This window comes from Bidens hawaiensis, unplaced genomic scaffold (assembly GCF_021521415.1).
Source record: "Bidens hawaiensis isolate Kalapana, Puna unplaced genomic scaffold, B.hawaiensis_p1.1 tig00014763_1, whole genome shotgun sequence".
In the NCBI taxonomy this organism is placed as follows: domain Eukaryota; kingdom Viridiplantae; phylum Streptophyta; class Magnoliopsida; order Asterales; family Asteraceae; genus Bidens; species Bidens hawaiensis.
The window spans coordinates 421,265-436,214 of NW_027492300.1; the positions used below are offsets into that span (position 1 = coordinate 421,265).

The 14,950-nt window shown below is 33.9% G+C and overlaps 1 protein-coding gene and 1 pseudogene across 2 annotated transcripts; both read right to left on the minus strand.

Moving 5' to 3' along the window:
- Positions 1 to 260: 260 nt before the first annotated feature.
- LOC143547599 (large ribosomal subunit protein uL6x-like) lies at positions 261 to 2,936 on the minus strand. Its single transcript, XM_077038988.1, has 3 exons — positions 2,520 to 2,936; positions 485 to 607; positions 261 to 387 (listed from the first exon to the last, which is right to left on the minus strand). The coding sequence occupies exons 1-3, from the start codon at positions 2,892 to 2,894 to the stop codon at positions 298 to 300; spliced, it is 588 nt and encodes a 195-aa protein (XP_076895103.1). The 5' UTR covers positions 2,895 to 2,936; the 3' UTR covers positions 261 to 297.
- A 1,676-nt stretch (positions 2,937 to 4,612) lies between these two features.
- LOC143547635 (CHD3-type chromatin-remodeling factor PICKLE-like) lies at positions 4,613 to 13,816 on the minus strand (annotated as a pseudogene). Its single transcript, XR_013137802.1, has 29 exons — positions 13,673 to 13,816; positions 13,454 to 13,591; positions 13,203 to 13,357; positions 12,941 to 13,102; positions 12,611 to 12,855; positions 12,445 to 12,540; positions 12,224 to 12,360; positions 11,928 to 12,130; positions 11,736 to 11,843; positions 11,601 to 11,651; positions 10,861 to 10,960; positions 10,633 to 10,775; positions 10,445 to 10,542; positions 9,765 to 9,903; positions 9,454 to 9,690; positions 8,388 to 8,510; positions 8,201 to 8,310; positions 7,673 to 7,754; positions 7,370 to 7,567; positions 7,131 to 7,275; positions 6,931 to 7,036; positions 6,784 to 6,858; positions 6,622 to 6,683; positions 6,466 to 6,542; positions 6,259 to 6,389; positions 5,852 to 6,167; positions 5,643 to 5,775; positions 4,970 to 5,043; positions 4,613 to 4,882 (listed from the first exon to the last, which is right to left on the minus strand). The product of XR_013137802.1 is annotated as a CHD3-type chromatin-remodeling factor PICKLE-like (transcript).
- Between the last annotated feature and the right edge of the window lie 1,134 nt (positions 13,817 to 14,950).

Here is a 14,950-nt window from a genome sequence, read left to right on the forward strand (position 1 = left end):
CATTGAGCTTGGTTACAATCATGAGGCCAACAACAATTTGAATACTTCATATCCCATGTTTTAGTTTTTATGGTGTCAAGTTGGTACTTAACAAAATCAATGCCTTAACTTGTACTTGATTTGGGTAACAAAGTCGCTATAAAAAGTATAAACTCCAGCCACAATCATATAACAAAGCACGACCAAAACAACAACACCATAGAAGTAAAAGATCCAAAAAAAAAACTTGAGAACTCAACAAGAAAGTCCGATAAGTTCAAAATTTGATTAAAACAGCAAGATGAATTGACTCACTACCTAATTATCACCCTCTTCAATCTTTGCCTTGTCGCTCACATAAATACCATCAAGAAACTTTCTGATATCCTTGTTCTTCACATGACATTTCTGTACATTCAAGCATTTCAATCAGCTATTAGACCCGATATGGGTGAAAACTTGGCTTAAATCAATTAAATATGAAGCAACTTAAAGAGATTTATACCTGGTTAATCAAAGCACAAGATCTGGAAACAAGCTCAATGTCATTTCCGTCCAAAACAAGTTCATCCTTAACCTTTTCAGATCTAACCACGGTAACACCATCAAGCATATCAACCTTCCTCACCTGTTTAACAGAAAGAACGGTACAAAATTCAACATAAGGATAAAAAACACTGATTACATGTCAGCTGTATAGGTTTCACATAACATGTACAACAAAAAAACAATGTGAAAAAATGTTACAATTTGTTGTACAAGAAAAATCTAGACAGACGGCTAAATGTTCCCAACTATAGCCCCAAAGAAATTAACAAAAAGATTAAACATGAAAGGCGCGTTCGTTTCACAGACTTTTTTTAAAGGACTTGGAATCGGAATGGAATGTTTGAGAATCCGTATCATGTGTTTGGTTGATTAATATGTATTGGAATTGGAATCTTCTTCATTCTCGGGGTTTTTTTTAAGAACGAAGACCAAGGCAGAAACGTTTTAGTTTTTTTACAGTTTTCGTTTTTTATTTATATTTTGAGTTATGATTTTTTTATTTTTATTTTTTTTTGAATTTTTTTTTGGAGGGGTTTTGTTAATAAAACTTCTCCAAAAAAAATAAAAAAAATAAAAAAATCATAACTCAAAATATAAATCAAAAACGAAAAATGTAAAAAAACTAAAACGTTTCCGCCTTTGCAATCATTCTTCAAAAAAAAGTCACTTGAAACCCATTTTGACCCGTTCTGACCCAAACCTTTTGACCCTAATCCGTTCCGACCGAACCAAAACAACCATTTTTTTTGTTGACCCATTCCGACCCATGACCCGTTTCGACCCAACCCGACCCATTTGATACGGCTAGTGATTAGGGTTTATAAAACAATCCTTTATTTTCCATAACAATCCTTATAAAATAGGTGGGATTTTAAATCCCATGAAATGTGGGATTTGATGAGATTTAGTTTCCATTCCCATTCTTTCATTTAATGAAACGAACATATCAATTCATTGGATTTAAAATCCCATCCCTTAGAATTCCTTCCAAATCCTTGAAACAAACAGGACCGAAGTGTTTTAAACAAGATTTTTCGTTCGATCTCTCACTTATGCAGCCAAATGTGCCCAGTTATAATCCTCGACTTGATCAACCAAAACAATACTTTGATATCTTTAAACAAAATTTTCCTTGCAAGTCACAAGTCACAACTCATGATAACAGCTTTGAAAGAAACCACCACCCATAAAAATCAAACACAAAAACTATTTCTCAAATACAACGGCATTTCGAATTAAATTAAGGTGACGGAAAAAACCACCACTTTTAGATCTTCAAATCCACAAGTACGCGTAACTCCAACAAATTAACTCCTATTATTTATTCAAAACAGAAGTGTAAAAAACATAGAAAACCTAAACTCATCTCACAGCAATAACCAAAGTGAGCCAAACTAATTTGACGTGAAACAAACAGAAGCATAGCCTATGCAGTCAATCTTGGTGGTATCTCAGTTATTGGTCCCCATGTGAATATCAAGCAAAATTAGAATACCGATAAAATCAGCAGCATTGACTCATATTGACCGTATCACCAATATTCACCGATATTCACAAATTCAGCCTTTTGAGTTTTAACTTTCAACTTTAAGTATTTAATGATAGTATATCTTCAGTCTTAATCAGTTCCTACTCGCTACAATTGTTAGTGTTTTGCAAGAAACTAAAATCACCGATATCCCACCGCTACAATTGATATCTCAAATATCCTCAACCGATATCTAATAATTTTCCGCATTAACTGCTTAGATAAAAATTAAATAACTAATAAATCCAAAAATCTTATCACAGTGTTTATAGCTTAAATAAATCATTTCACAATATCCTAACTAAACTAACTTATAACAACTTAAATAAAACTCAAATCATTTCTCTAAATCATACTGCAAATATTAAAATAAAACCTACATACTATAAAATATAAACAAACACATATAATAATAATAATAATAATAATAATAATAATAATAATAATAATAATAAACATCTACCTTCTTTTCACCGAGAAAGTTACGGATCTCAATAGCAGTATTATTATTAGTAATACTCGCATTAATCGGAAAATGCGCATACACAAACCGCATCTTGTACCTAAACCCCTGCGTCACACCAATTATCAGATTGCTGACGTGGCTGAGCGCCGTACGGATAGCCGCAGTGGTTTTGCGAGATCCGAACCACGCGTCCACCTTCAGCTTGCGTTTGCCGGTCTCGTCGTCGGTGATGAGCATGAAATCGAGGTTCAGGTGCTTGAAGTTGCGAGTTAGGGTGCCACGTGGACCGGTGACTTGGATGATTTTGGCGTTTATTTTGATTTCGATGCCGTCTGGGATGTCCATTGTTTCGGAGGATAGGATTGTCTTCATGGTTGGTGGTGGTGGTGGTTACGGCGGCGGGAGGCTGAGATGCTGGAATTAGGGTTTGGGTTGTAGTGAAGAGGTGAAACCCTAGGGATATGGGAGTATTTATATATGCAGACAATGATGCTAGTGGAAATGAAAGTGGGCTTGTTTTATCTTAATGGGCCGATGTGTTTCTTTTCTTTTTTACTAGTCTTTGTGACTTACAAAAATAAATAGCCCATTGATATAGGCCTGTTCAATTAGATGTGTAAAAAAAACGTTCGAAACCGAACCAAACCGTCGCTTTGTATAGCGGTTTGGATTTTTTCACAACCAAATTGTTTTTTTTTGTTTGTTTTCTTTTGTCTTAAACTAGTTAAAACCGGTTTAAAACTTAACAGAACCGGTCTGGATTAGTTCAACTACTTCTATGCTTAAACCGGTTTCTAAACCGAACCGATTTGGGGCAAACCGGTTTTGAACATGCAAAATCCAAATCGATTCGGTTTGTGAAAAAAAATGGTTTTGTACACCTCTATGTTCAATAGTCGAGCTAGGATGGGTTCGAGTTCGAGGCTGCTCGGCTAGGCTCGAGCTCAAGCTTGAAGTTAAACGAGCTTAAGATCAAGCCATGACCCGAGCTGGACTACAAAAATGAGCAAACTCGACTCAAGTTGTTTCAAATCAAGTTTTTTAGTTAATTTTTTTTAGCTGAGCGAGATACGAGCCATGAGCTTTTGAATAGCCCTGTTTGATACATGGGTTTTTTTATTTTAGTTGTATTTGTATTTTTAAATTTAATTTTTTTTGTTTGTTTTTTAAAGTTGTAAAAAGAAAGGTTCCTTGGAGTCGAGGGTCTTATTGGAGTGGATTCTTTATCACGTGGGATTGAAGAAAGGCTAGCCCTCTCTCATCCTTTCGAGACCTTTGCTTTGTTGTGAGATATTACTTCGTAGTTTGGTTTGATTTAGTTACTGATCAAACACCGTGAAAGAATTACAAAGGTTGTAAAAATCCTGTCCATACGCCGATTGATCCCTGTTTGGTTCGGTCGAAATTGAAAAAAAAAAACTATATATAAAATTTGAATATATATGCATATTTGAAAAACCACATGTAAATAACAATCGATTAATCACTAGTCTCTCGCTACCGTCCGACTAACGCATAACAAGTTTTACAACACCGGTAAAACAGCACACTGTGATCTGCAGAAGACAATATGTCACAACTCTCTCTCTCTCTGCCCCCTACCTATACACTCACTGTCTACCACCGCCACAAGTAACCTCACCACCGTCAAAGCATCTGAACTAATGAAATCTCAATGATGATGTTTTTGTGTGGTTCTGAAAACCGGAAATTTGTAAGCCTGTAACCATCATTTCGCACCTACTTAAACGGAAAATTTAACGCCCATCCACGCCAGTCGTTACTGCTTACTGAAAAACTTTTAAACCACTCGTATATACGCCTTAAAAGCAAACCACATAATACCAATAACCGACAATCAAAAGCCTCACCTAGAGAATTAACGTTTATAAAATAAACTGCGATATAACGCCTTCCCATGTTCAAAAGCAAAGCCAACTATCAAACTAAAAACATTGGTGCCTACTTAACTTAACAAACTTCAGCACCTGATTAGTTCTCACATTCCTTAATTAGTAAAACTATAGTCATTGGATAAAGATCCAACCCAACTTTTGTATAACAAGCAACATGTTTCATGTTTGAAGTCTCTACTCCAAAACAATGACACCCGGCCCCGGTCCTTCACTAGACTTATCTTGATGACCATCTGCGTCTTCCATTGCCACATCAGCATTTGTAGCCCCATTGACGGGACCCGATTCATGCTGATGTGGACTTGAACTCGCAACGCCACCGTTACTCTTCTCGGTTTCAGTCACGGGAAAGATGATTTTACTGATTTTTTCATGTATAGCTTCTAGTGGTTGAAGATTCTTTTTAAGCTGCGAACTTGCATTTTCCTCTACAACCGTGCACATCTACAAATCACGTGTTTAATTTCATAGCTAATATATTAAAATACGATAACATATACTAATACTTAAGTAACAATATTAATTAGTTACCTCGTTATAAAGACGGGGCATTGCTAAACGATCCGGTTTATCATCACAAGCAGCTGCTGTTATTTCTTCTGCAGCTATACGGAATCACAAATAGGCCATGTTCACTCAGACTTAAAAGTTAAAATAAAAGCGACTTTGACTTTGACTAGACGCATGGTTTCAATAAACTGTTCGGCTATTATAAAATACCTAGATTTCTTTGAATGAAGACAAAATAAGAAATAAAGTTAGGCCTCGTAAATGATCTGAACGAACATAAACGAAGCATGTTTGTGTCTGTTCATTTAACTTTAACCTAACAAATGATCGAACACAAAAGAGGGTTTTCTAGTTCATGTTCCTTCGTTATGAAATGAACATGTTCGTGAACAATACTAAAAAATGGTTCACAAACGAACATAACTGAGACAAAACCAGTTAGAAGTACATACGAACAATATACTAACGAACGCAAATATGCGAACTTAAACAAACGTAAACTAACATAAATGAATGTAAGCAAACGAACTTAAACGAACGTCCATGAACATAAATGAACAAATGAGACGTGTCCATTTTTGTTCGTTTAATAAAATGAACAAAAACAAACTTCCCGCATAACAACTCACAAGTGGTTCATTATAGGCCTAAATAGCATGTAACTAATTGCCATCAAATACATTTAGACACTTACAGATAACTTCAATTTGAGGCAGTTGACCGGACAACTGAGTCACACTTCCATTTTGACTTGCGGTTGGTTTGTCTGCAACCTTTTGTTCGGTCTCCATATTGTCACTTTGTATCTCGTTAGGTTTTTCATCACCCTGTAAATAAATATATAATCTTGCATAAACGGGAGAATCATATAAATTAATAAAACATGTAATAAAACTGACTTACAAAGTACTCTTTTTGGTATTCAGCATTAAGTCCTTTTTCAAGAAGTAGAACTCGTTTTTTAACAAACTCAACGACTCTTCTTTGCATTTCTCTAAACTGATACAACGCATTATTTGAAGCAGCAGTGTCTTGTGGTTGACCACCAGGAGCCACAGCTTGACCGTCAAGACTGCCGCCAGCAGGGGCAGTAAACGAAGGCTGAGCAGCTCCCGGAGCACTCAGATTTGCACTCGGAAGATGCAGTTCTTGACAGATAACTTCTACAATCCGCAAGTCCTTGTCATCAACAATAGCTTGCCATCTTCCATAACCGTGCCTATATTGAAAAATCAAAAAGCAAATAAGAAATAATATCTATCATAAAAAGTAAAGGATAATATAACAACAAAGATTATGAAAAGGGTTACTTTAACACATCACGGAGTAGGGTTCGATCATGTTCGTCCTTCCAGAATTTCAGACCTCGTAATCCAGGATAACGATATATGATGTCATCTGTAAATAGTGGAGCCGATGGATTCTCTGGAAAAGATTTCACCTGAACAGTTTAAGATGGTAACAGATTTGATAAAATAATCACATTAAATAATTATTATACGAAGGATGGAACTCACCTTAGCTCTTACAAGAAGCAAGACTGCAATTCTGACAAGGACGTCTTCAATTCTTAGCCCCTCTTTCGGTACACCATCTGCAGTTAAATAGTTACACATTAGAAAAAGAACTAATTACACAAATATATAGAAGTTGATAAGAGACAAGAAAGTCACCTGAGAAAGTGATAGCGTCTGTAATTTCTTCTGAAATGTGTGACAAGAAGAGCTTTCCATAACTGCAGGTCGACGGTAAACCAAAAAATAAAAAGTAATCATTTTTAATATCACAATAATAATTTGAGTTAATAAAGAGAATAAAATAACTTTGACACTTACGCTTTAATTTCTTCATAACTCTTTTGCTTTAAACGTGAAGTAAATTCTGCCCAATCAAAGTCTCCAACCCCATATCTGCAATATACTTATACACATTTTAATATCCATTACAATTGTTAAAAATATAATAATTTATAGTAACAAGACCTCATCAAGATTTGCACAAATTGGGCCCTTTGACTTTGATTAAACCCAAGCACTCTGAAGGCTCTCCCTTCACCTTCCATAAGCGGAAGTTTCTCAGCATTGTCAACTGAAAAACAGAAAAAATAAGAATAATTTCAAAATCAAATTATGATAATCATACAGCCTATAAAATAAAAAGAAAAAAATACTGAAGCGTTTACCACGTGTTTTCTTTCTGTAAGGCTTTCTTGCGGGTGCGATTTCGGTTGAATTATCGCCATCAGATAATTCCGCCTCATAATTATCATCAGCGTCAGAACTTACATCTACCAATCCCGCAAGATCATCATCATCAACCGACACCATCTGAAAATTGCCAAAATAACAAACAGATGTGTGATTTATGAAAACACACAGTTAAATTGAAATTAATAAATGTCCTCTTAAATATTATAAATACCTGCTTACGGCTTCTTTTTCCCTTTCCCATAGAATTAAACTCTTCAATTTTGTGCATTTCATATCTATCTTTTAGCAATTCCTCCCAATAACTCGACCTTTCTACATTATTTGCTGCACTTTTGTTCTCTGCCAATGGCTCTTCTATTTCCTCTTCCATTCTTGACTCAGACTCATCAATATACTCAAAATTTGCCACCTGATTATATTAAGTTACAAAAAGAAAAAAACATTACTTTAATTCAATTTCCAAACATAAAATCCCATCTAGAAGCAGTACCAAACACAACCAGTCCCCACAAACCTTAAATGCTTTCAAAAAGCCATCTTCTTCTGCATCATCTGTTGCAGCATTTTCTTCTTCAGTGTAATCACGGTTAAGTAATCTATCAAAATTTAAGAAGTGAAGAAACCATGATGTGTATTTGGTCAAATATACCAAAGAAAAGAACATAATATGGACTTTCATCAAGGATAATTATATACAATATCAACATACTTTGTCACTTGTCCCGTTTGGAAATCAATTTTGTGTACTGTTTGGATCGATTAGTAATAGGTATACATAACATATTTATACATAATTTAAAGACAATTGTTGAAAATACCAATAGACTTTTTGAACGCACACATGTTCATTATGCTTGATATTTGAATGAATAAATCCCTTTGATTTAAGAAGTTTAGGGACTTGATCATAAAATAGAGGATGTTTTGACAGCCGGTTTTTTTATACTACCCAAAACTTAACATTCTTATATGAATATTATCACTTTTGACAGCCGGTTTTTTCTTAATGAATAACTCGTGTATTATGTATATGATAATTTACCTATCTATTGCAGCATCATCATAATGAATTTGCCTTGATTTTGTTGCCTCGTCATTCTCATCAGCAAACAATTCCTTTGAACCATATCTTATAATGTCATCGAGCTCTTCCTGCATTGTTAATTGTAATAAATAAACACAGGAAATACATCAACTTGTTTCTTATCATTTCCGGCAGTAAAATGTACCTGATTGATGTTTTGATTTTTAAGCTTGCCAACAACCAAATGCTCTAAAACCATCTTCTTATTGGTCATCTCCATCATTCTTTCTTCAATCGTTCCTCTCGTTATGAGTCTAAATATCATCACCTGCAAAATGACAAATAACCACATTACTAAAGAGAGTCAACTAAAGTAAACAAAAAGGCTACCTCAAAAGGGGTTGAAACTTGAAAGTCAATTAAAGTCTTGTTTTTATGCAATTAACCTCATAATTAAAATTATACAAGGATTTTGAGTTATTGTTGTAGACATTTTTTTTTTGTTTTTATAAGCATCAATAACATTTTTATAAGCATCAATAACACGCTGATAATAAATAAAGAATTTCAAAATAAACAATCCGCTCAACCTCCTAAATCATATTATAAATTATTTAGATTATTACAATTAAATATAACTTTTTTAAGCATTTAACACATTAACTATTTTAACAAATAAACCGACCAGTAACCGAAATAACCAACATAACCGAACCCAACCCAAAACCGACAGCATGGTTTTATGTTTTTTTCAAAAGCCAAATTTTCATTTCGGTTTTGCATGTACTGAAACCAAAAAAAGCAAACTGAACCGACCATTACCAAACCAAAAAACGTAAAAACTGACTTTTGTCATTGAACTTATGGATTATAACTTTTATTTTCGAATGTTAAGTAAATTATAAATAATAAATGTTGTACCCAAGAAATTATATTCCCAAATATGTACTAAACAATTAATCATTAATTAACAAAAGAACAAAATTAGGCCTAAAGTTTCAGACCGATATTATTTTTGGCCAAAAAAAAAAAATGGGTCCAAAAATGTAAACCCAAGTTTGCAAAACCTAAATTGAACCAAAGTCGCTATGTAAACAAAAAATAAAAGATTTTAAAGACCCAAAAACCGACATATGCACACCCACTGATTACTGAAGAATAAAAAGAACGTTTTCACTTGACCTGACTTGACCCGGTTCAGCACATACTAAAAACGACCCACTTGAACCTAAACCTGTTTTGACAGATTACCAATCTAACCAACTTCTAACCTTGTTTTTCTGTCCGAGACGATGAGCACGGGCCATAGCTTGTAAATCAGCATGTGGGTTCCAATCGCTGTCATAAATAATAACTGTGTCTGCAGTGGCTAGGTTTATACCAAGACCGCCGGCTCTGGTAGACAACAAAAAGCAAAATCTAGAAGAACCGGCCGCATTGAACCTATCAATCCGAACTTGTCTTTCACCGCCACTAACTTTCCCATCAATCCGTTCATATAGCCATTTCTGAATAGCATTTAAAGAACACATATTCACATCAAAGTCAACAACAAAAAGTCAAACTTGTTAACTGTTGCTACCTTATAATTGCAATAATCTTCCAACAAATCCAACATGTGCTGAAACTGTGTGTATATTAAAACTCTATGTCCTTGCTCTTTTAGTTTCACCATCATTTTGTCCAAAAGCTGCAATTTTCCGGAAGATTCCAATAGTTGTCTGACAAATAGAATATGAAATAAATGAGTTCAATTTATGAACAAAAATGATTATTTGAATGCCTGTAAACGAACTGAACATTCAGTGAACAGTTCGTCAACCATTAGGTGGGAAGCTCGTTTATGTTGTACAAACACAAAGAAAATTTTTTTTGTTCATTTAGTTAAATGAGCAAACATGAACACATGTCTCGTTCGTTCATTTAGTTGACATTTGTTTAAGTTCGTTCGTTTATGTTCATTGATTAAACATTTAAAACTTTATTGCCCATTACAACTTAGTATAGTTTTAATAACTTTTAGGCCCAATACATTGTTCTTTACATTAACCGTTGGTTTATAGTTTATACTGTTAGGCCCGATACATGTTCATTTTCTTAATGAACAAAGACATGAATACAAACAAGAAAACTCCGTTTGTTTAACTGTTCGTGTTCGATCGTTTGTTCGGCTAAAGTTAAAGGAACGAACACGAACATGCCCTGTTCGTTCTCATTCGGTTCGTTTACCAATCTGAAGGAAAAAAAGATAAAATATATTACTTGTAGAACTCATTTGTGTCTTCTGGTTCAACTCCTTCAAGCATGAATGGGTGACAACAAAGCTTACGCAGTTCCATAACCACATTAATAAGCGAAATCTAATTATTATAGCAATAATTATCAAATGTCAGATTTTAACTTTAAAAAAATAACACTAAAGTAGTACATCCATAAAGTTAAAAGTTCACCTGAGCTCCACCTCGGCGAGTTAATAGCTGATAATTACGCGTTAAAATTGCTTTGTAATACTCTTTCTGTTTGCTACTTAACTCCACACGTATCATTAGTTCTTTTTTAGGTGGTAGTTTCTTCATTACATCTTTCTTAACTCCTGCCATTTAAATACAAAAAAATATCAATATTATTATAAAATTGATAAAAATAACTGAAACACAAGTGAAAATTTGAGATTTTACTTCTTAGAAGATGCGGCGCCAACATCTTATGCAACCTTGAAACCTGCTCTTCTTGATTAATATCCTTGAACTCTTCCTGAAACTCCTCCAAACTTGCAAACTGCAAACATTTTAAGTTAAATAAAACCATATTATTCAGATATCCATATTTCATTATGTCATATTGCAAACAGTTATAGAGGAGCTAAACGAGTTGTGTTTGTGGGTTGACCCCAAAATCGGGTCAGACATATGAGCCCAAACACGACATGAAAATTTTCAAGTTGACACGAGCACAACCTGTTTAACCGAATTTTTTTATTTTCTTTTCACTCAGTAATATTAAAAATTCACATCTTCACAATAAAAAATACAAATGAATATAAAACAATTAAATTTTAATAATTAAATCTTACATTAATTTCTCTTTTAAGATTAAAAATTTCGGCAGAAGATACCCAACCACTTTAATTTATGACGTAACTCACAATTAAAAAAAATAAAATAAAATAAGAAACAAATGGGTTAAACAGGTCAACCCGCGAAGCCGCCAAGTTAACACGAGCACGACCCATTTAGCTAGATGGGTTCAAAGGTTCGACCCATTTAGCTAGCCGGGTTCAAAGGTTCGACCCGAACCCATTTATACTAAACAGTAAACAGGAACCCGTGAATATCATGTTAGGTTCGTGTCAGAAATTAGCACCCGTAAATAGTTATAGCTAACAGTTGCAGTAAAACTATACAACTGTAAAACTAACCTTTCCAGCATCAAGAAAGTGCATAAGCATGAAAAGCTCATCCAAGTTGTTCTGAAAGGCATTTATAATAACAAACAATGTGAAAAACTACAACATATATACTATAATATTTTATCCAAAAAAATGTTAGAATACCTGAAGAGGGGTTCCAGTCAGCAATGTACGATGTCGAGTGTTAAACTGCTTTAACATAGAAAACAACTTTGAATCTTTATTTTTAAGGCGGTAACCTTCATCCACTATCTACACGATAAATAAATTCATTAAAAATAAATGTAAAATTATCAAAAAAAAATGTATTAAGTATTAAACCGGCAGAAAACGTACCATGGTCTCCCAATCTATTGCCTTCAATGACCCGTTATCTATATTAATCATTTCATAAGATGTCAATAACACATCAAATTTTATCCTTGCTTGCTTTCACCAATCCCATGTTTCTTTTTCTTGTCTTTTTTGTGAGACTTTGGAAAATAAAACTCGTATTCTCTTATGACAGCACGCGCAGCAGCCGTTCCAACATACATAACCTGCAGTGGTTGGTTACCTTATTCTGGAAAGTGGAAAGTAAACCAAAAGCCTAAATCAAAATATGTTAACTTTTGAGAGAATTTGCAACTTACAACATTCATATGAGGTGCCCATGTAGCAAACTCACGTTCCCAATTTCTCAATGTGGAAAGTGGTGCTACTACTAAATGTGGGGACACGTTCTCTTCGTATAAAGATGCCAAAAAAGCAATACTTTGTATCGTTTTTCCTGAAATTCAAAAAAGATTATTTAAAATTGTAACTTTATGTAAGAACTAAGAAAGCAAGATTTAAGAGACTGGAGAAAACATACCTAGTCCCATTTCGTCTGCAAGTATCACGTGCGTTTGTTTAGACCATGAAAACCGCAAGAAATTCAACCCTTCAAGCTGATATGGGTGGAGCTCACCTACAATTACACCAAATTGGAATATTCATACAAAATTTTAAAAAATAATCAGAAACAAAAATTTGCATACCTCCAGGAAGAAACTCGGGGCTTTTTTCATATTGCAGAAATTCTTTTGACTTCTTTTTTGAGTCAGCCGCATCACGAATGTTGCTTTTTTGCTTCCTTACCTTTCTATATCTAGACTGCAGCCTATTAAAATTCTCAATTTGTTGCTGAAATGATGCGAGATCCGATTCGGATTCCCAATAACATTCATCATAACTAAGTCCCACCCATTTTACTAAATACTCCTTTTCCTCATCCTCTTCTTGCCTAATTCATTCACCAGATATCACTTAAAAGGCATACTACACAAGTCTATCTAAAAATCATAGGTTTAGATTTCAAAATATTTCACCTGCAAGCAAGAATTCGATCAACCATTGTATATTCAGGCCTAATTGCGACAAAATCATCTTCTGAGGTGTTGCCCACCGACATTTGCTTGCAAAAATTGTTTACTTTTGTCTTTAAACGAGGCAATTCCTTGTAAGCTTTTATAAACTCCTTTTCTGGTACCCTAAATACACCCAAAAAATAAAAAGAGAGAGAGTCTGAGTTAACTAAAAAAATTAAAAGGAACTTAGTGTTTCAAGATTAACAATGGGAAGATATTATACCATGTGCAATGGAGATAAGATAAGCCTTTCCACTTAACAAGATACTGTTTCACAAATATCTGCTTCGAACCAAGTTTAGAAGCATCACTGTCATCAGCAACCGTAGGCCTCATTTCACGGTCCAAAATCTTTTCTATATCATTCAACGGATTAACCTGCAAGTAAAACACAATCACAATAATCAAAACGTAATCCTTAAGCGCGAAACACAACTATTTCATAATCATTTCATTTCATAAGTAATAACATACGCATTTTGGACACCACCAGGTGGCAGGAAGCGGAGCTTTCAAAGGCGGCATCAAACACTTCGGATGGTACTCATAGGTACACGTCTCACAAACAAGTAGATTCCCAGGCTCACCGCACGCGTGACACGAATCCTCTACCTGTAAACATTCAACCAAATATTATTTTGCAATAAATACGCCAAACGTGTCATGCAGAATCTATATAAAAATGGAAATTACCGCATCATCTCTGACCAACTTTTGAGCCTTTCCTGATGCTTTAGATTTACCAAGCAGAAGATCCGACTCATCGTCAGAATCGTCCATACTATAACGAGGCCTCGAATCTGATCTCACACGAAGCCTCTCAGCTAAACTACTCATCTCTGCAGCATAATTAACATAACAAGTAGTTACTAAATTAACACAGATTTAACTCGTATTAAGTATATACAACAACTAATTAAGTGCTACATATAAGTTTATAATAACTGAAATGCAGCTAGCAATTACAAGGCCTAAGCAACTCAAATTAGTACACTGATCGGTCGTGTATAAACATAATTAACATAACAAATAGTTACTAAAACCTAATTTAACACAGATTTAACACGTATTAAGTATACACAACAATTAATTAAGTGTTACATATAAGTTATAATAATAAGTGAAATGTAGCTAGCTCGATGCAACAATTACAAATCCTAAGTAATTCAAATTAGTACACCAATCGATCGTGTATAAACGTAATTAACATAACAAGTAGTTACTAAACCCTAATTTAACACAGACTTAACACGTACTAAGTATACACAACAATTAATTAAGTGTTACATATAAGTTATATAATAAGTGAAATGTAGCTAGCTCGATGCAACAATTACAAACCCTAAGTAACTCAAATTAATATGCAAATTCACGTTAATTTGAACCGATCGATCGTGTATATGCGTACAACGGTTAACGAAACTTGCCTGAAACAATAGAGGTTAAGTTGGGATGAAATTGGAATGAAGTGAAATTGGGGGTTAGGGTTTGATGAAATGTGAAATTGAATACATGAAATGATGATAAGTTGAATTGAAATTAAATTAAGATAGTTAAATAATATGACGGACCTGATGATGACTGGTTAATTATTGTGTCTGAATTTTGCTTCTGTAGTTAGGAAGTGGATGATGGATTTGGGAAAACTTTTTTTGGTTATGTTTTGTTTAGATTTTTATTAGGTTGTTTTTATATTTGAGAAAACAAGGAGGTTTTGTTTTTTTCTATACGTAAAAAAATCTGACAGAGACTTGATTTAAAGAATTAGTGATCTGAAATTAAAATATTTTTTAAATTTGATTACTGTTATAGTGTTATGTCATATTTTTCTTTCTATTTTTTGAAGATATTATTATGATGTGTTTTGGTGAAATAATTAATGTAAAAAATGATATTAAATGATTGTTCTATATAAAGGATTTAATTTATTATTTACGATGAATTATAACATATATGTATTATACTTTAATT

Excerpts from the sequence above, each read along its gene's own strand:
- LOC143547599 (XM_077038988.1), bottom strand. The coding sequence starts at position 2,894 with ATGAAGACAATCCTATCCTCCGAAACAATGGACATCCCAGACGGCATC. Across the intron at positions 608-2,519 it reads ACTTTCTCGGTGAAAAGAAG|GTGAGGAAGGTTGATATGCT; the intron begins GTAGATGTTTAT and ends TCTGTTAAACAG. Across the intron at positions 388-484 it reads CTTGTGCTTTGATTAACCAG|AAATGTCATGTGAAGAACAA; the intron begins GTATAAATCTCT and ends TTGAATGTACAG.